Genomic DNA, 20843 nt, shown 5'->3' on the forward strand with positions numbered 1-20843 from the left:
CGAGCGAATGGCTGTTTCCTGTTGGAAATAGTGGATGTTCTCTAAATTATTTTCCTGCTGCACTGGGCAGGAGACTATCGCGTAAAGCTCGTTTCAGCGACAGATATGGATTCGCCGTTGCGCTCCAAGCAACGGACACCAATGATAAACGCACAGTAGTCAGACCATTCTTAAATAATGGTGTGTGTTGTGTGTGTGTGTGTGAGAGAGAGAAGGGGGGGGGGGGGGGGGGTGTCCTCGGACCTCCCGGGAGCTTGCACGAAACGCTGAGAGCGCCATTTCTCTGTACAGTGCAGCAGTCGACCATGGAGCGGGCCGCGCAAATAGTGTGCCAAAGCGATGGTTTATTGGGTCGTGGGCTCGGCCGAAGCATACTAAAGCGCAAAAGGTAAAGTCCGGACAAAACGACTGCGAGATTTTCAATATACCAGAGGTACGATTGCACGAATGCGAGCGATCAGAACGTCGCAGACGAGAATGACTTGCATGTATCAACAGACGGCATTCACAGAAGTCCGGACAAATACCAAGTGTGTGCACTTTCGTGTCAGGATTGCAGTCATCAAAAAGTTCAGGCAGCCGACCTGCAGAATGAACACGTGAAGCTAGAATGGTGAGCTCCTACAGCAATCCGTGCCTCAATGAACAACATTCGAGGTGCACGCGTCTGCGACGTCCCGATCGCTGGTCTTGTCGCACTCGTGCAAGTGTACCTTTTTGTATTTTGAAAAACCCGCAGTCATCTTGTCCGGACTTCCCCTTTTGCACTTTAGTCTGCGTTCGGCTATTATCCCACGACCGCGCAGTAGACCATCGCTTTGACACTATTTGCGCGGCCCGCTCTACTGTTGACTGCTGCGCTGTACAGGAAAATGGCGCTCTTAGCGTTTCGTGCAAGCTATGCATGCTGGGTAATCCGCCATGATGATGTCGCTGGCAGCAGACGACGGGCAGCGCAGCCAGGCTGAATTAAGCAAGTGCCTTGTCGTTTTCGGCGGTCCACCGAGCAAACACGCGGCTTTTCGTGCGCTACCAGAGGAACGTATGCGTCGACGCTGTACCCGAAAAACTGGGCGCGCTATGGAGAAATGCAAAGCAGTGCAACGCGGACCTGTTCAAGCTACGCCTCTTCAAGAGCGAACAACTGACTGGACTTTGCGTCTGGACCTGGCCGTCCGTCGACATTGCCGACATTCATGATTTCAGTTCTGGCGGGTAGTTTGATACTTTCCCGGATTGGCGTCGATCTCGCGTGTGTTGGCCCGTGCGAGCCATTCGCGTCGGTGTCGCCAGATAGATCGTTTGCCTTTCTGCACTCATGCAGACGTATTTTTGGAATCGTGAGGAATCCGCAGTCGGCTGTTCGATCGCGCCAGCATCGTCTGCTGCCAACGACAACATCATGGCGGATTACCCTGTTCGATTCAGAACTCGTTCTCGGCACCAATTCTGAAAAAGTTCCGCTGGTGCCAGTCAGGTGCCGGCGAGGTGCAGTTCCAGTTCTGTGGTTCAGGTGCAGCGCGTCAGCAGCGCCACACATTACTGGTGCGGCATTTTCAATCGAGCCTTGTCGTCTGCTCGCTTGTTTCCGTTGGCCGCAAGCTGTTAGTTCGCGCGGTGCGGTCATTTTTGTGCCTGGCGAGGCCATGGACGACAACATCGTTGAAGTCATTTTTAAGGAATTTCTGGAGTCCTCCGACAGTGAGGACAGGGAACCCGATGCCGTGCTTTCCTTCACAGCAGCACAGTTATTACATCGTGGTTCAGACTGAGACCGATCGACAGACCGTAATTCACCAAGTTCCCTACAACTGAAGCGCTGTTATTAGATATTTCAGCTTCGAACTCAATAAACATTTCAGGTTGCCACAAAAGACCTTAGAGGAACTTGCCATTTTCCCGGATAATGACGCCTGATCCGTCGACGACGAGAAAAAAATGTCCCTAATTAGATCATAGATGTTTACAAACATCTCATCGGCAGCGCGCGTCGTCTGCTAGCGCCGTCAACACGTGCACCACTTATCTGCACCTCCTCCTCGGAGGGTGCCGCGGTTCTTTGCATCAGAGCGGCACCACGAGTGCACCAAAATCAATCGCGGACGAAGGTGCAGGGACCGCTATGAATCGAGCGCTTTGGTGCAGCGCACCGTGAACCGGTTCCGGTGGTGCAGAGAACCACGGCTGAATCGAACGCAGCTTCTATATGCTTACGCTCTGCAAGCGACGTTATAGTATTCTAGAGCACTATAGCGACGTCATGAGGGGCCATTGGCTGAAGGGCTTCCTATTTCGCCGAGACCGACCAGCTAGCGAAAAAAAAAAAAAAATTGCACTCGCACTTTTCTGATAGGGCCTCGCTGTGGTGGTGCAGTGGTTAAGATGCTCGACTACTGTATCGGAGTACATGGGTTTGATCTCGACCGCCGACGGCTGCGTTTCGATGGAGGCGGAACGAAGAGGTGTCCGTGTGTTGTGCGATGTCAGCGCACGTTAAATATCTCCAGGTGGTCGAAATTACTACATAGTCCTCCACTACGGCACCTCTTCCCGCTTTCCCTCCCACATTCCTCCCGTCCCTTACGGAGCAGTGCCGGTGTCCTCGGAACAAGTGCGACAGCATATTGCAAGCAAAGCAGCAATGGGGGCTAGTTGGTTTACCATTTCAAGAATTTTCGCGCTGCGATATACACAAGAAAGCAGTAACCACGTACACAGCATACTGCGTTTTTCATTTCCTGTGAACCAATTATCATTATAATTATTTTCTGATTGGCATGCGAGGCACTGCTGTGGCTGCTGGACCTACGGGACTTTTTGACTATATAGAGCTGCGGTGGTTATGGTAGTACTGTAATGGTCCTCAAAAGCCCCGCCAGCAAGAGCGCGAGAGGCAAAGGCGCAGGGCAACGCCGACTGAGACTGCGAGGGCGCATCGGCTTAAAATGAAAAGCGTAGCTCCACGCATCAAGATCGCTGCTGGAAACGGTCGCTAACAGATCGCTTTAAAGTCAGAAGCAGGCTTTGATGCGTGAATATTGTTTATTTTCAACACAATAGTGGCAGCTATGCGCATCTGTTGTCACAATACTGTTTTGAAGGACCGGCCGTGCGGTACGTGCATGTCCGGGAGCGAAAGTTTGTTCGGAGGCTAGCATGTGTTGTCCGGTACGTATTTGGGCTGCCTCAGATATTGCGACAACACGTGCCGTATTTGAAACTGATCAGCGGGCAGGGTTTTGGAGCGTAAGACATGCGACAGCGATGTTCAGTTCAGAAAGTTTTCCCGTTTTCAGGGGATACGAGGGGTGAAATTTGGCGAGACGGGAATTTTCACGATTTATCAAGTTTTTTTTTTTTTTTTTTTTTTTTTTTGCAACCAAAATTGATTCACATTTTGAAAATTGGCGGAGTTTTCGAGCTGCTGCACGGAGCAATTGGGCTTGAAATAGACAGCCGAGATAACTAATGTTAAGATTTTTCCCCTGTGCGTCTCTCTTGCCCATACACAGCTTTGTTTTGACATGTAAAAATCAATCAACCGTTAATCTGCTAGTACTGTTCAACAAAAATCCGGATGTGTTAGTATCGCCATCCTCCTCGTGTCTTTGACATGTTCAGCAGTAATTAAAACGTCACTATATTTATGCACCGAATGTCATAACTGCTGTGTCGCACTCCCCGTAGTATGCAAGGGAGAAAATATGTTTTAGCTCCCAAAAGAGGACATAAAACAAGCAGTGGTATGACGTATAGGCGATTTCTTTATCTTCCTTCCGCATGACTGAACTATAATTGGCAGAACCGATGTATGGTGAGATTCCTTTTGCTCAAGGCAAGCTAGCTTCACCGCGCGCAGATATGTTGAGTGGCGATGCACACGCAGCCCGCGCGAACCGTGGCGTTTCATCAAATACAAGTGAAGGGTCCGCCACGCGTGAATCAAATGTCAACCGCATCCATTTTATTATTTACTGCCTTCTCGTCCAACAGTATGCAGCTGACAGTGTAGTCTGGTTCCCAGGAAAAGTGTACGCGTGTCTGTGCCATGACCTAAGTCGTATATGAAACACATCGGACAAAACTACAGTTCCTGCTTCTAGTATCGACGGGTACACGCCTTGTTAGGTTCGTGCGGGCTGCCTAGGGTAATGAAGTGGCATGCACACTCTCATCTCGCTGTCACCAAGAGGCAGCCGTTTTCGGCAACCGTAACAATCGGTGGCACAACGCGCATGCACTGTGCCGGGTTCTCAGGTCTGACGCGCTTGCAAGCGCGCGGCGTGCTGTTGGAGGAACAGGGACAGTGTTACGGAGGGTCGCTGTGACGTCCTTCAGCTTTGTCGTAAACTGCGCGCGACAGTGCTGAGCCGCGCTTCTATAGACAGTCCCACAACTACGGTTCTGGCAAGTGGCGCTCGAGGCATTCTGGCCCCGCCAGCCTTGAGGAAACAATTAAGGAGGCGGGCACGTCAGCGGCGATTCCACCGGAAGTAGGTGTTGGGCTTCCTGCAGGCCCTGGCGCTGCCGCACCAGCGCAACTCGTGCAACGGAGGGCAGGGCGAGGCTCCCTTGCCGGGGTAGCGCAGGATCCGCCGGTGGCGCCGCGACTGGCCCAGGCCGCACGATTTGCTGCAAGCAGACCACGCTGACCAGCCGGACACCTGACACGAGGTCGAGGTCGAGCCTGCGTGACGCGCGCGCAGATTCACGCTGCATGCCGAAGTCTGCCCTTTTCTACGAGAGAAGAGCGCGCTCGCTCGCTGGGATGCTCAGGGATATTCCGGGTCACTCACATGTGTCCGCAACAATTGCTTAGTCCTGGGGTAAAAAAAAAGGGGGGGGGGGGGGGGGGGGGTGCTTCTTCGGATGTGTGAAACGGTCCCACATGAAGTGACATGAACGCGGCGCCTGGCCACACGCGACTATGCCAGTAGAGGTTTTGCGTCGCGATGTACGTGTTGTATACCTAAAACTGAGCGCGTGATCGTGACGCAAGACCACTTCAAAGGCCATGTAACAAGCGGAACACTGGAGTAAAATTCTTTTTTTTTTTCTTAATTCCACGATACAAAAGTGTACCGCGTATTCATGTCATTGTGGCCGTTAACGATTGTTGTACTGTCGCGAATAGCGCAAGTGCCGCTCCCTCTTTCTCTTTTCGTTTTGCCGAAGTAGAACTGTCATATATAATGTTACCACTAAATTTTCGCCTTTTAACGATCCCTCTGGAAGTGTTATGGAAGAGTGTAAGTCGTTAGACCGTTTCCTGTTATGTGTCGAGTTGAAAATATCAGCATATATGGGGACGAGGATAAAAAGGAGTGAGGCACAGGAATCGCGAGGTCGATTCCCAGCAACTTGTGGCAAATTGCAGCTGGCGATATGGGGCAAGTTTTCTTGCTCCGCGTAACCGAAGAGCTTTCAGAGAGCGGTTTGGGTTGTTCTGTGTTATGATTGGACCGCGACAGTATGGTCATCAGGTATCTCTAGACACTTAAGATGCTCTTTCGCGGATTCGCAGAGTGATCCGTATCACCGATTGGAATTCGCCGTTATGAATTAACTGGAAGGTATTCTTACTGCATTATTTTGGCTCGTAGGATCCAGGCGAGCTTAGGGTTGCACAGTGTGGAGAGATGGGAAACATGATTCTGGAAACATGATTTTTCTTACACTTAAAAGGGGAGGGCAGAAAGGAGCCTTACGCCCCCGTAAAGCCGTGCACTGGAGTCCCGTGAGAACAGTCGCACTTGTTGGGAAACGCCTGTTGTAAAGATGTCATTGGAACAATAAACCGGTCACATCGCGGGTAGTGGGTACAAAAGAGCCGACACGGTGCCTTTTCACATGGCGTTTGTGTGTACGGCGAAAGAAAAAGAAACGTTCGGCGTTTACGCATCAAGCTTTACTTTCTTTTCCGTCGCATCTGGAAAGCTGGCACGAAGTGACCCGGCTAACCTTCAGCCTCATAATGAACCAAGTGAGAGGAGCGTCCTGAGTTGTTTGACTTAGGGCCCGGTCGAGTTTGGCAGCGCGCCCGAGACGGCTCCGCAGTCAGCATACTCTTTGACAGGGTCGGCGCGCGGTGACGCCTGTCGGGTCGCGAACAACTAGCTCCACTTTGTCCATTTGAAAAGCTGGCCCCGCGCTGCCTTTTGTTTTCGCCGCTCGCCGGAAATTTGACTGCGGTGATCACGCCCGAGCCGCTTGGGCGATGCGCGCGCGTCGTTGAAAAAAATAAAGCAAGATTGAGCGGCTGAAGATGGCGCCTATCAGTGGTGACGCCCGAGGCGCTTGATTGGCATAGCAAACAAGCGGGTATTCTTGCCGAGCCAGCTCGCCACCAACGAAGCTGTTTGCGCCACGCGACCTGGTTCGCGAGCATGTTGCCCGGCCTGCGGGGGCGCCGTCAAAGCTGGAGCACTCGGGTTTTGTGCACTCCCCGGTTGTCACCTGCGGCCGTGTCACTGTGTGCGCAAGGATTTCAGCACAACAGAATAGGCAGTACGCAATGTCGTTCTCACAATCTTTATGCCACATCTTGAGCGTGCGAAACGTCGCGTGGAAGGGACCGTGAGCAGGTGCTGCATAAGCCCACAGAAGTGCTGGGCGTTCTAGCGTTGTGTTTTAGCCATTACGCGAGACGTAACTTTGTAGAGCAGTGCACAGGTTCGAAGACTGGCAGAAGACAAAAATAGTTAGGCAGGTTTTAGCATAGTTAAACTAATGTTCGAGCGAAAGCTAGCCTCAAGCACGTTCTTCTGGTGTTTCAGCTAGGGTCGAGATCGTACCATCTTCTGCCTCTTACGTTTCTTCTGTTGTTCTTGTCGCTTGACCATATCTTCAGGATTTGTAGACCATAAAACTGTATTACCCTCAAGGAATTAATTGAAACCAATTAAGTATATCGTTTTACGGCGAGCTAAAGTATATCGTTTTATTGCGCGTCAATCCCTTCCTATGCCCTTTTTCGGCTCCACTTCCGGTTGCGTGACATCACATCCTCTACGTCGCATTATTTCACTTCTTGTTTACCCATTTTAGTCTTTGGTACCTTCAAATTGCGCGCCAATCCCTTCCTATGCCCTTTTTCGGCTCTATTTCCGGTTGCGTGACGTCACATCCCTGACGTCACTTAATTCACTTCTTGTTTACCCATTTTAGTCTTCGGTACTTTGAAATTGCGCGCCAATCCCTTCCTATGTCCTTTTTCGGTTCTACTTCCGGTTGCGTGACGGCATTCTTGACGTCACCCTAATTGACTGCCTTAATTAACGACTGTAGTTTTTGGTACTTTCAAATTGCGCGCCAATCCCTTCCCATGCCCTTTTTTGGCTCGACTTCAGGTTGCGTGACGTCACAACCTTGACGTCACCTCAATTGACTGATTCAATTAACTATTTCAGTATTTGATACATTCAAATGTGGCGCCAAGCCATTGGCTAATGAGACCATTTTCGCATTTACTTTTACATTTTTGCCTCTAATTATTACATATTGGCTTAATTATTTTTCCGGACACAACATTACGTCACCCTCTATCGATTGACGCCGCTCATTAACCTCTACCACTTCTCAATTACTCACAGCTGCTGCGGACAGGATTTTGCGGGTTTTGCCTCTAATTAATTACCGAATTAACTTATTGGCTAATTACATTTTCGGACACAACATTATGTCACCCTCTATCGATTGACACCACTCATTAACCTCTACCATTTCTCAATTACTCAACTGCTGCGGACACGATTTTGCGGACGCGTTCTGCGGACGCGGTCTGCGGACAGAAATCTGTGAACATAGCGAAGTACTGCTTTCGCATTAATAAACCGGTTAACTAAATTCTAATAGTTAACTTTTCAATTGTGAAAGCTATAGTCAGCTGGTTGCAATTATAAAGTTGTAGCTGGCGATTAGTAACAGCCTAATCGTTTTTATTATTTCTAAGCTCGGTAACTGTTCACACTGCGGCTAAAATTTTCGGCCATTTTTCGCGCAATTCGAAAATCGCGTGCCGGCTCGGTGGCCACAGCGACGTACAGCAAATGTGTCACAGCGGCGCATGCATTACGTGATCTGCTCTGTCTCGCCCGTGCTATGCTCACTGCTCCTGCCTATGTGCGGGTGTGAGAAAAACTCGTGGTGCGTGGACCGCGGAGTGCCGCGACGCCCAGCACGGGCGTGCGATTTTTCAAATTGTACTAGAAATGGCCAAAATGTGTTCATTCAGCAAGCCAAGGGTGATATATATACACTGATTTACCGTTTCGTGCGCCAAAATGTGGATCAGTGGGTGACTGTTTTCACTTCGACGCGCATAAGAGCATCCATAACTACAGCGCAAACACTGTAGTTATGGGTCATCAAAACCACCAACTCGCCCAACAAATGCTTTTGTCATAAGGGCATCACCTCGCCGTGTTCTTTTCTCTCCCTTAGTTATCAATGGACAACCGCGCTCATTCAACACCTACGCAAGAAGGCGACGCGAAGCGCGGTTGTTCACTGTGAACTAATGCTATGTACTAAAGTCCCATCCTCGCGTAGCTTTGCCCTTGGTAAGCCCCCAGATGACTTCCCCAGCTGTCATGAGTTCCTCGGTTTAATGTCTTAGTTCGAATTTTCGCTACAGGCAGGAAGCGCGCCTTCGTTTCGTTTATATCGCCTTCCTGGTGGGTGTTCAAACAGCGTGGTTGTTCACTACGAACCAAAGAAAACGTAATCTGGAGGACGGCTGCACTTTGATTCCATGTTTAAAATTGGCCCCATTCGACTGTGTTTCTTATCAGCCGAGAGGAGGCGTTCGGCTTACTTTGGCCCTCTGCTGTCTAATGAGGTGATACACTGTGGACCATAAATTCGATTTGCGACCGACGTCCGACATATTCGCGTGTGGCATCATCACGAACTATACAAGGTTTCGCACCTGCAACGCAATTGGTCTCTGAGAACTGTTTCACTCCTTAACCTCTGTGGACAGCTTAACATAAGGGATGAAAGAATGAAATAAATAATGCGGTGGGCGCCTTTCGCGCAGAACGCAATGGCTGCGTCCTGTCGAGTATCTTAGGTACAGTGGATCTTAGTGGAGCAGAACAGCTCGTGCCCACTCGGGCAAGATTTGTTCGTTCACGCCATTTTGGTGACTTTTCGCTTGGACACAGGCGAGCCAAAGAAGTATATACATGAATTGGGTACTTTCATACTCTCCGTACTGTTTACTCGGTACTGCGACGGACGAGCGGGCGTCGCAGTTCAGAACGAGGTGTTTTACCGTGGTCCACCGTCGTTCTCGCGCTCGTGATGCCGGGCTCGGCGGTAGGCGCGGCCTCTGCGGGCGTCGCCCCTTTTGTCGGCTGGTCGGCCAGGAGGTCTCCGTGCGAGGCGTACTCGCGCAGCTTGCGGAACTGGAACACGCCGATGCGCGGCAGCCGCTCGAGGTGCGCGTAGTGGAACGAGGCGGCCGGATGGTCGGGCCAGCGGGACGTGATGAGCGACACGTTCTCGGCCGGCTGGGCGGGCCACCGCGGTGCTGTGAAGGTTAGGCCGCGGTCGGTGCCGGCGTCTAGCGGCTGCGCGTCCACCAGCACCAGGTCTTGCCAGCGGCCACCCTCGCACAGCTCGAGCCCGTCGACCCCTACGAACCAGTCCGGGCTGGGTACCATCCGTGACATGGCCGACACCTGCGATAAGATTCATGGAGCCGCTGTTGCTACTGGCGGCTCATCTGAAACCACCTTACTTTTCGGGGTCGCTTGCATGTGCATATGTACTGGCTTGGTCAAAAGTTCAGAGCCCAAGGAGTTTGCTTCTGGTCTGTATAGGTCTACCGGAACCAGTACCTATATCTTTGGAGAGGTGAGAACCAGAATGCTTCGAGAGATATGAAACCGACAATGCAAGACGAGCCACGACCCAGAAGCAAATCCGGAGGACTGTATATTTTTGACAAAGGATGAACGTGGCATACAGACTAACGCCATTACTGAAATCGCGAGCACGAATCTTTCTGTTAGCGCATAAATTATTTCGACCGCAGAAGTGCAGGCTTGATCCTCTATAGGTCATTACCACCCTGCATTTATGCCGGTGGTACTCATCAGCTTTCGACAATCTGGTCGTGAACACAAAGCAAAAATGTTTCGCGATGTATTCTGCAGGGTTTGGTCGCTCTAAAACAGTGCTTGTCGGCCATAGGCGAGCTCCACGACATTGTTGCACGCATGTAGCAACGCAAACCGCGATTTTGCATGCGAGTTTCAACGTGTAGGTGTGTCTATCTCGGGAATGAAACTTGTTCCATGCAGAGAACACGTGCTGCACCTTGCATATAGCGATGGAACAAAGACATGAGAAACGAAGATCCTTTCTTTTTTTTTTTGGGGGGGGGGGGGGGGGGAAATTGGTGTTCCCTCATACCCTGCCACTTTACATTCAAGTTCATCGGCAGATTGTGCTCCATTACCACAACTTTGCAACGGCGCTTGCATGGTTATTTCGGTATACCTCACAGTGAGATTCACCAAGATACAGATTTTTCTCAACGGTTATTCGTGCATGTTCTTAACGGCGTCTCGCTATGTATATGGGGCGCGTAATTTACATGAAACCGTTACACAGACACAGATACGAGGACACATACAACTGCGCTGATTTTTATATTTTTTTATTTATGATTAAACGCTGTGATTCCATGATGACTGACAGAAACCAACTAGCCCAGCGGAACACGCTGCTCAAGTAATTTATATATCTGTATGGATTATGGAAATTTTTAGTTTTTGATGAACTGGGTAAACTGTCGCGAAGCACGGCAATAAGTTCATAGTAATAGGCCAAAGTGATCATGTGCGAGACCTGTCAAGGACTCTGACCCTGGAGTGGCGGCTGTCGGCGAAGAAGGCGGCGCTGGAGGTGCCGCTGCCTTTGGCGATGGCCGGCCCGTGGAAGACGTCCAGCACGCCGCCGAAGCCCTGCGCCAGCTGGCCGCTCAGGCGGCCTACGCGTCCGTGCTCGGCGAACTGTCTGACGCCCTCGCTGGCCGCGCGACCCTCGCGCCACACGTGCACGCTGGCGTTGTGGCTCACGCCTGCAGGCGACCAGAAAACGCGCGCATGGTGTGCTGGGCTCAGACAAAGCAAGGCAGCTGAGGATGATTGTGGTCTAGGTGCGTCTTCAGTGCACCGACCATGCGGAGCCCTTGATCGATCACTATGCCTATGAAAGGAGCCCTAGCTTAGAAACGAGTCATGCCTCTCTCTCTCTCTCTCTCTCTCTCTCTCAATATACTTCTGAAGCAACCGTTGCTGAAACACTCTCATAGGCGGGCTTTCCCGTTGTAGCCGCCGCAATGGAGTCCATCTGGGTCGTGGGCGGCCTCGGCTCGGAGCGCGCTCGCGACCGCTGTCATCGCCGGCGGGGCACTGCCAAGGACGCAGCTGCCGCGATGACGCGCGCCGCCCGGCACGCGTCGCGTTGTCTGCAACACCTCTCGAAGGTGGAGGAGCGGAGAATTGAATCCGCGTGGCCATATTATCGAAAGTTTTCTACAGTAAGTGCAGCTCATGGTTGGCATTTCTCAGGCTGCCCTGAATGAGCTTATACGTGCTGTATGTGCTTATAGCTACCTAAATGTTCGTAACTTGCTTTTTGATGGGCAGCGTTATGGGCATAGAGTTCCTTACACTAACTAGAGGGAAAGCTGAGGGCGCTGCACTTCAGCCACCATGGGCGCGCTAAGAATCATGGGCCGGTGTGCTACTTGTTGCGGGACAGTCGGTTTTTCTCGGGTACGTGGAGTGGCGTTACTGCAATGTTTCTTTTTTCTTATCATCATCATCTGAAGGTGCGTACATAGACCGCGAAAGCCATAGTAGCGAAGGCGCAAAAGCAGACGTCGCCAATAAATGGTTTTTGTTTCCCGAAATGCCACTAAAAACTTCCTTAAGTGATTGCACAACGATAAATATTTTCATAACATTTTTTTTGTTGCAAAGTGTGCCTATTAACTGCGAAATATTGGTATTTGTGCTGCTCAAAACTAAGCCAATAGGAGAAAGGGCCATCGCTTATATTGGATAAATCTCACACTGGCATTCTGTTTCTCTCTCTTTTTGCAATTTATAGTCACAATATTCAATCTTAGGACATTATTTATGGTAGAACAACGTTTATCTTTGCATTAATTTTGGCCAAAAGTTGTAGTTCTGCACTCGGTAGCTCTCCGGCCCATGATGCTTTGAGCGCCCATGGTGGCTGAACTGGCCGTCTGGAAACTCCATAGACGGCAGCACAGCTTTCCCTCTAGGTAAGGTAAGAAACTCTATGGTTATGGGCATGCACATGTGAGCGTAAGTGCCGTATCGCGGACGCATATGCACATGTGATAGAGCCATAGAAGTCTCGGTCGACAAGCCCGCAAGGACGCATGTCGGGTGTTCGAAATGGTCATTTAATTTTATGGTAATTTCCAGACTTTTGAATCGTGAATCCGCATGGTGAAGAAAAAAAAGAAAACAACTTGGTGATTCTCCGCCTTTAAGATATATGATTCGACAGTGTTAGGGTCCCTGAAAAAAGGTCCGGAAAGTTGCTATATCAAATGCGTGCATCATGTAGAGTACAGGTCACTGGGAGTTTATGCCGCGTACAAGACCCCAAAACGAAGTTCATAATTTACAAAAAAAAAAAAAAAAATTCTCATCACTGTGCCGTGCTTTCGCCCCACTTAGCGCACATTCTGCTAACGCAGGTGACTTCAGCATCGAAAAAATAAAGTATACCTTGGCTCGCCGTGTCAACATGACACCCCATGAAAGTGCTTGGTAGATTAAAGGTTTGATTTTTCTGAAACATTTCTGATTTAAGCAAGGATAGTAATATTTACATACAGTACATACAGCTACTGTGTACGCTGTGTCAAAAACGAGTACTGCACTACCGGCTAGTAATGCTTTCGTATTCTCATAGCGCTTGTCCCTCTGACGGCGTTCAGCGTTGAATGCTTAATACGGTATTTTAGAAGTGGCATGAACTAGGTCGCATAAGCGGTTAGAATGAATCGGCCGTGTTCTTGTTGACATGCAAAGCCTGGGGTCATGAAGGTGCTACTCTTCCGCACGGTCTTCCGAAAGGTGAGGGCGAGTGAGCTGCTCGGCTTCAGCGCATCAGGCTGCCTGGACAAACGCAAGTGCCTCTCTGTCTGCGGTCGACATTTCTAGCCTGGCGACTGCTGCTACGACCTAGATAGAGTTCCTGAAGCAGTCAGGCGTCGGTATGATGAAGCTGCGGCTCAAGCCCTGAGCAATTCCTCTTCTAACCACAAAATTCCAGCATTGCACATTTTTAAAGTGAAGGTTAAAAAATTTCCCTGCCTCAACCGCTGATTCGCTTACGGTGAAACTGCGCGCAACATTGCGATCATTTTTGTCTTGTAGTAAGCTTGACTATTGTACTTACCTGATTAGGTTGCGCGTTATGCAAACCCGTAGTCTGCACCGAGACCAAGGAAACGAAACCCGCAAACGCAGTGTCATCGCCAAAAGGTGACTGTCTCGCCATATTTCGTCTACTGGGGACTCGGATACCTGCAACGCTGCCTCAGATCCTTTTGCGTCTTGATGTTTTCTTTCACACACTACAGATGACACTACCATAGCTGTTTGGCGGCAACCCCGGATCCACTGGTCTACAGATTTTCACCTTGCGTGGCCGAAGGAGTGATTTTCATAGTCAAGCTTACTGCAATTCAAAGTTAAAGGACCCACAAAAAGCTATTTACTAGAATTATAAAATGCGCACTAGCAATAGGTATGTCATCAATCCACTCTGCAGCGCAAATATATTTAATAGCTTCATTAGCAGCGAACGTATGGGCGATCGAAAAGAATGCTGCTCATCTCCCCCCCTCTCCCCCCTCAAATAAACGGTAGCAAAGCTGGACAAGGACAACTAAGATATGTTTCTCATGTGCCCGGCGTGGCGTACGTTATTTACAAAGTAATAATGTGTACCACGCCAGGTACATGATAAACATATTTTAGTTCTCCTTGTCTAGCGTGTAAACGCAAATAAACGCACGCTGGAGCGCAAGGAAAAAAGAAAAGTCACGACAACGCCCCACCCCCACCACGCCCCGTATCGCTCGCCTAACTTGGGAGCGTCCAATGAGCAGGCGCGCCCAGTAGCCCCACTGAGGTCAGTGGGGAGGATTGCGAGCGGCGATGTGTCGCCCAAATCGGTTGCGATCAGTCTCCAGGAGCACTTTTTAAAAATTATTTGCAGATTGTCGGCTCCACTTGAAGCTTTCAAATTTGACTGGAATGATCACAAAGGCCCCCTTTACAAATTGCTTGCATTAGAATTTGACCCCAACTAGCATTTCAGGGACCCTTTAGCGCAATGTTGCAAGCTCCGTGCGTAGTGCCAATGCAAACGAGCCATTAACTGAGGCGGTAAAATATTTTTCGCGATAAAAGCGCAAACCGCACTGCGGTCCGGAGAGTACGTTGCGTCGCTCACCGACGAGTCGCTTTCATCGTCATCGGAATTAAGCACCGGGTTTTCAAACTGCATGTTCTCGTAAGGCTTGAAACTCATCGCGGCAAATTCCGCAGAAGCCGCTGTTCTAGCTCGCGGTCCGTGACGCGAAACGCTGACAAAATAAGACGTACGCGGCTGACGAGTAGGCAAACGCTGGAAAACGAGGCAAGTGAGCTCCGCCACAGCGAGCATGCCATCGCGACAACCGATAGTGAGTGAGTAAGTTCAGTTCAGTTCAGTCGTTCAGTCGTGTCCGGCTCTTCGTGACCCTATGGACCATGTCACGCCACGCTTTCCGGTCTCTCACTATCTTCCTAACATCACATAACTTCATCTGCAGTGCCTCGAGGATGCCATCTAACCATCGCGTTCGCTGCCTACCCCTTCTCCGGCGATCCTCAACCTTTCCCAACATCATATCTTTCTCCAGTGACTCCTCTCTTCTCATCAGATGACCAAAGTAGCTGAGCTTTAACTTTAGAATTTGACCCTCCAATGAGCAGCTGGCAGTCCAAGGAACTTTTAAGAGTCTTCGCCAGCACCACAATTCAAACGCGTCAATTCTTCGGCGGTCAGCCTTTTCCACAGTCCAGCTCTCGCATCCATACATCACAACTGGAAAGACCATAGCACGAGTTATACGGATCTTGGTTGGCAGACTAATGTCTCTGCTCTTTACTAGGCGGTCAAGGCTAACCATTGCTCTCTTTCCCAGAAGCTGGCGTCTCCTAATTTCATGGCTGCAGTCTCCTTCTGAGGTAATCTTGGAGCCCAAGAAGAGAAAATCTGTCACAGCTTCCACTGCTTGTCCATTGATGCTTGATAGGGCAAGACGCCATGATCTTTGTCTTTTTAATGTTCAGTTTAAGCCCAAACTTCTCACTCTCTTCTTGTACGTGCATCAGAAGTCTCTTGAGTTCCACTTCACTTTCTGCCATTAAAGTGGTATCATCCGCATATCCAAGGTAGCCTTTAATAATCAATGAAGCTGGCACGAAGGCCTATTCCAGGGAGAGGGGTAGTATGGTAAGCGAAGTCACATTTCGCTGTCAATGCCTGCCTCACGTGCAAACTCCCAGAGGGATAGCAGCGTGGGTCGACGGGCTCGAGCGTCGTCGTTGCTCGGTGTTGTCCAAGCACTGAATATGGTGATGTGGCCTAGAAGGTGTCTTTTTCTGATGTTGTGGTAGCCAGGAAGTTCCATATCATGTGTTGCACCTTTGGGCGGGCTTTCATGTTGTATTTTCTGTACATAATTGAGGCCAAGTTTTCGTTGTTCTAATATTACCGATCTTCTGGCTCAGTTGCGAGGTCATGGTGCCTAGGATTTGAATTTGACCACCATTTGGCAATCACATCTGCGGTGAGTGCGTAGCCCGTGCGCGTCCTATGTACGAGAACTTGGGTACCAGGGGGAAGTCCAGGTGGTAGGGGATCGGGATTAACATGGAGTCTACACCTCGTGGGCACGCCTTCTTGAGTGCCGTTCGGGTGACGTATTTATGACTGCTTGTTTCTTGCGTACGTACGGATCTTGGTTGGCAGACTAATGTCTCTGCTCTTTACTAGGCGGTCAAGGCTAACCATTGCTCTCTTTCCCAGAAGCTGGCGTCTCCTAATTTCATGGCTGCAGTCTCCTTCTGAGGTAATCTTGGAGCCCAAGAAGAGAAAATCTGTCACAGCTTCCACTGCTTGTCCATTGATGCTTGATAGGGCAAGACGCCATGATCTTTGTCTTTTTAATGTTCAGTTTAAGCCCAAACTTCTCACTCTCTTCTTGTACGTGCATCAGAAGTCTCTTGAGTTCCACTTCACTTTCTGCCATTAAAGTGGTATCATCCGCATATCCAAGGTAGCCTTTAATAATCAATGAAGCTGGCACGAAGGCCTATTCCAGGGAGAGGGGTAGTATGGTAAGCGAAGTCACATTTCGCTGTCAATGCCTGCCTCACGTGCAAACTCCCAGAGGGATAGCAGCGTGGGTCGACGGGCTCGAGCGTCGTCGTTGCTCGGTGTTGTCCAAGCACTGAATATGGTGATGTGGCCTAGAAGGTGTCTTTTTCTGATGTCGTGGTAGCCAGGAAGTTCCATATCATGTGTTGCACCTTTGGGCGGGCTTTCATGTTGTATTTTCTGTACATAATTGAGGCCAAGTTTTCGTTGTTCTAATATTACCGATCTTCTGGCTCAGTTGCGAGGTCATGGTGCCTAGGATTTGAATTTGACCACCATTTGGCAATCACATCTGCGGTGAGTGCGTAGCCCGTGCGCGTCCTATGTATGAGAACTTGGGTACCAGGGGGAAGTCCAGGTGGTAGGGGATCGGGATTAACATGGAGTCTACACCTCGTGGGCACGCCTTCTTGAGTGCCGTTCGGGTGACGTATTTATGACTGCTTGTTTCTTGCGTACGAGTTGACAGTGAAGAAGAGGAGGAAATTTCAATCAATGACGTCTCCCCTGTCGCGCTATAGATAGACCGAAAAATTTTGCGGGATAATGATTGGTGGTTTAATGTCAGCATTCTGCCGATCCTTAACCCTCTTGACGACTGCTTCTGCGGGCCTTTAAAAGCTAGCACCGGCGTATTTCTTTTTTAGCATTTCTAGTTTATAATCGAATCACATTAGTTTCAGGTCCTCTCTTTCCGAGTCCCCCCTTTCAGATTAAAAAAAAAAAACTGTTTTTCAAATTATCAAGTAGAAGTACTTTCAAGCAAAAACCGGGAAGCCGAAAGTAGGTTTCGACCAACATGTGACGTTACGACATACCAATCTATGGCGTCCCGGATACGGGCCACAAAACCAACCGCGTCCGTGCTGATTAACGAAACTAGCGACTAAGAATTGCAGCTTGAGTCGCTATTTGTCTGAGAAAAGCAAAATCGAGGATAAACATGTTATGCAGCAAACACAGAGCGTATATAGACAGCCTTGCATCCAACGACGTCACGCACCCAAGGTGATCGTAGAAATCCTCGATTGGGAAATTTCAAAATTATATTGCCCTGCAACGAAATAGCTAAGCGCCGAGAAAGTTGCTACAAATGAGCAGCAAACTTAGAAGAACCTACTGAGAACGCCCCAGTAGAATACGAGGATGTCGAAAAAACACCGGAGTTGCTTCCTCGGCCCCCCTTGTCGGTACTTGTTTCGCGTACCTGCGCTTGGCTACTCGTTTAGCCACAAATCCGTTACAGATGCTCTTAGCGAACAGTCGAAAGCTACCAGAAAGACCACCAGACATAGATATAAATCCCTCTTTAACCGAGCCGTACGAACATGCCTACGTGGTCTAAGAGATGTCTGACTCGGGATCCAAGGGTTCCGGTGAGTTCAGTTCTGATCTCGCTCTCCCATCTAAAGGAGCTGCCCCAGTTGACAGCTCCTTTTAACACGTATGTGTCGTCCCTCCGTCCTTCGTGTATTTTTAAGGCGAAAGCCTTTAATGGCTCCTGCTGTCATGGACAAAGTGTGTCCCGCTTTTGCGGCGTTCTGATTGGCCGAGGCGGGATGCATCCCTGCCATCTGCAATGCCACACTTGAACGCGTGCCAAGGAACGCCACGCGACAGGAGCGATGGTGTACTGTCCAAACTCACACTTGCCGGAGAAAGTGTGATACCTACTGCGCCTTTCCTTTCCTGTAAACAAATTATAATTATATGTAGCGCTGCAACGAATGCCGACAAGAGGCTAACGATGGGAGGCAAATTATGGGATAGGAAGGGTAGGCCTTCGCCATTCTCCTCTTAAGAGACATCTATGAGACCCTCTAATTTTATGTGCTATTTTTTCATCAAGATCCTACCAACAGGGCCATGTCACGGGGTCTCATGGCGTCAGGCAATCTGCCGACCAATAAAGCGCGGCCATGTCACATGACAACTAGCAGTCTGAGTCATGTCTTAGATTTCTCACTCAAAACGTTGACAAAGCCGACGTTAGGCTTGTTTTTTCTTTAGAACTGGCCTTTAAATCTACATATCATTAAAATGGTCTTCAGTGGCCGGAATGGGCCATTTTAGCATAGGAAAAAAATAGCGTGTGCAAAAGCAGGCTCCGCTCTTTTATTAATTCCAACCTCCCAAGCCCTGATGTTGTCATGTAAAGGTAAACACACACGCACGCACGCACGCACGCACGCACGCACGCACGCACGCACACACACACACACACACACACACACACACACACACACACACACACACACACGCACGCACGCACGCACGCACACGCACACGCACACACACACACGCACACGCACACACGCACACGCACACACAAACGAACGTGTGCGCGTACGCACGCGCACACAAACACGCATACACACGTACACGCGCGCGCAGCGTCGCATTGCGATACCACTGAAGGAGAAGACAGAGGCACCGGAAGAAACACGAGCCTTCCGATCTCATGCTCTGGAGGCAACTGTGTAGAGCTACTGTAGTGACATGATACGTTTGCACAAGGATGTCTAGCGCGCCACTCTGTTAAGTTGCGGCGCGTGGCCAGGCGCAGATTTCATGCGCCGCTGCATCTGTACTGCAGGATAAAGCCATCCTGCAACGCAAAACTGTACCACTCGGACGACAAGTGACACCGCCTTAGAATGGAATGGCTTTTCACATTGATGGCAATGTGAGTCATTGTACGCCAGGGACTCCGGTACGGGAATAAGGGGGGACGCCTCATTTAGTTCTTTCTGCTAGTTGTCACAGTCCTAACGCATTCCGTTAAACAGCCTCGCCTAATCGTGCCCAACAGAAGCCGTCCACTGACTGACCTCTGTTCGTGAGCATGATAAGCAGAAATAGCGAGCAGTCGATCATTCATCTCCACGCTTTTATAAACTTGGGCAATTAAATTTTGGTTTTATGTGTGTAAAGTACAGGCATCAGTAGTTCAAATGAATAAAATATGAACAAATTTTTTTTACGTACATTTTATTAAAGCAATAAATAAATAAATAAAACTTGCAGTCTTGCTCCCCTCGTAGTAAATAAAAAATCCGAATCCATGTTGTACGCACTTTAAGCACTTTGGAAAACTAAAATTGTGAGCAACTTTCCGCTGATGCGCCCCAGTGGCGTATCTTACTGCAAAATGCGCTGCTGACTATAGTGTAGCTCTTGCTACAAAAACCGGCGATTGAAAATTCCGCATTGAAAATTGAAAAGGCTATCGGAGTTGATACTATAACTCAAGAAAAATGCGGCTCTGGCTCCTCATAGGATCCTCTGCGGCCAGTGACGGCCACTGATTCTTACGTCGTCGTGGATAATCCCCTTATGAGGCCCCTAGCGCGACAACTCAGGGTGGAAGATGAGAGGGGGGTTCACCCCGGTTGAATGAGATTAACCGCGGCGCCAGGAAACCTGGTCGACGCCACAGAATGAAGGGCATCTGCCATTTTTTTCAGGAGTTGCGTCCGATTATAGACTAGAACTGCGTCTCGGTTTCCCGCATATTATCCGCGCAAGCGTGGAGACCGGAATTCGCTGAGTTCCGGAATTCGCTTTATAGTACACTTCTTTCCCGCATTAAAATGGCTAGTCGGAAAGGTGTCCGCTCAAAAATGGTACCGTAACTTTAGCATTTACGCATCCTATACGGAGCTAACTGCGGCTATAATTTACACGCGCAAACGAAAAGCTGTCGCTGCTCCATCCCTCTCCGCTCTGAGAGAAGTCCACCAAAGAGACGCTCCTCAGACATGCATGGAGGTAGGTCCCGTGCAGGCACGGCGCGCTTGTACTCACCGAAGAGCTGGGACCACTGTGCGGGCGGTCTCCACTGCGGATAGTGCTTCGGAAAGCGGCCGGCCGTCCATGCGGTGGCCAGCGTGAGCCGGTAGTGGGCCAGGCCCTGGCAGGCGGACGACGCATGGGAAGGCGGCGGCCAGAGCAGCAGCAGCAAGAGCGAGGACCGCAGCAGTACGCGTTCCATGGTTACCCCCTCTGTCGGCCTTCGGCTCAGGCCGCAGCCCTTTTTATACACCCTTGAGCGGGCGGCGCTTCGGCCGCTTCCTGCGACGCCGGCTGCAAGCCAGCTTTCAGAGTGTCGTAAGCTGGCTTCCCCGCACTTCACAAGCGACTCGGGCAAGCACTTCGCATCGCATTTTGCACCTCGAGGTTTCTCACCGTAAGAAAATAGAGCAAGACATGCCATCGGTGCTCGTATACGCGTTGTTTCCGTTTGAAGTGATAGGCGTAAAATTCTAATTTTCGATGCTCATGTGCGAACGCCCGCCGGCAGAATTTCGAGTGTCAACCTGTCAACTTTGTCGTAATTCCTAAAG

The 20843-nt window shown here is 49.9% G+C and overlaps 1 protein-coding gene across 1 annotated transcript; it reads right to left on the reverse strand.

Moving 5' to 3' along the window:
* Positions 1-3409: 3409 nt before the first annotated feature.
* mspo (M-spondin) lies at positions 3410-20491 on the reverse strand. The gene is made up of 4 exons (XM_084609110.1): positions 20305-20491; positions 10878-11092; positions 9278-9686; positions 3410-4687 (listed from the first exon to the last, which is right to left on the reverse strand). Exons 1-4 carry the CDS (start codon positions 20489-20491, stop codon positions 4473-4475), a joined length of 1026 nt encoding a protein of 341 aa, XP_084465236.1. The 3' UTR covers positions 3410-4472.
* Positions 20492-20843: the final 352 nt, after the last annotated feature.

This window comes from Amblyomma maculatum, chromosome 1 (genome assembly GCF_055883805.1).
Source record: "Amblyomma maculatum isolate TAMU_Amacu chromosome 1, ASM5588380v1, whole genome shotgun sequence".
Lineage (NCBI taxonomy): Eukaryota > Metazoa > Arthropoda > Arachnida > Ixodida > Ixodidae > Amblyomma > Amblyomma maculatum.

Bases quoted from the DNA above. Each gene is read 5' to 3' on its own strand.
- mspo (XM_084609110.1), bottom strand. From the start codon at position 20,491: ATGGAACGCGTACTGCTGCGGTCCTCGCTCTTGCTGCTGCTGCTCTGG. The intron at 11,093-20,304 runs GTGAGTACAAGC...GGTCGCCTGCAG, and splicing joins ACAGTGGTCCCAGCTCTTCG to GCGTGAGCCACAACGCCAGC. The intron at 9,687-10,877 runs GTCAGAGTCCTT...ATCTTATCGCAG, and splicing joins CCGACAGCCGCCACTCCAGG to GTGTCGGCCATGTCACGGAT.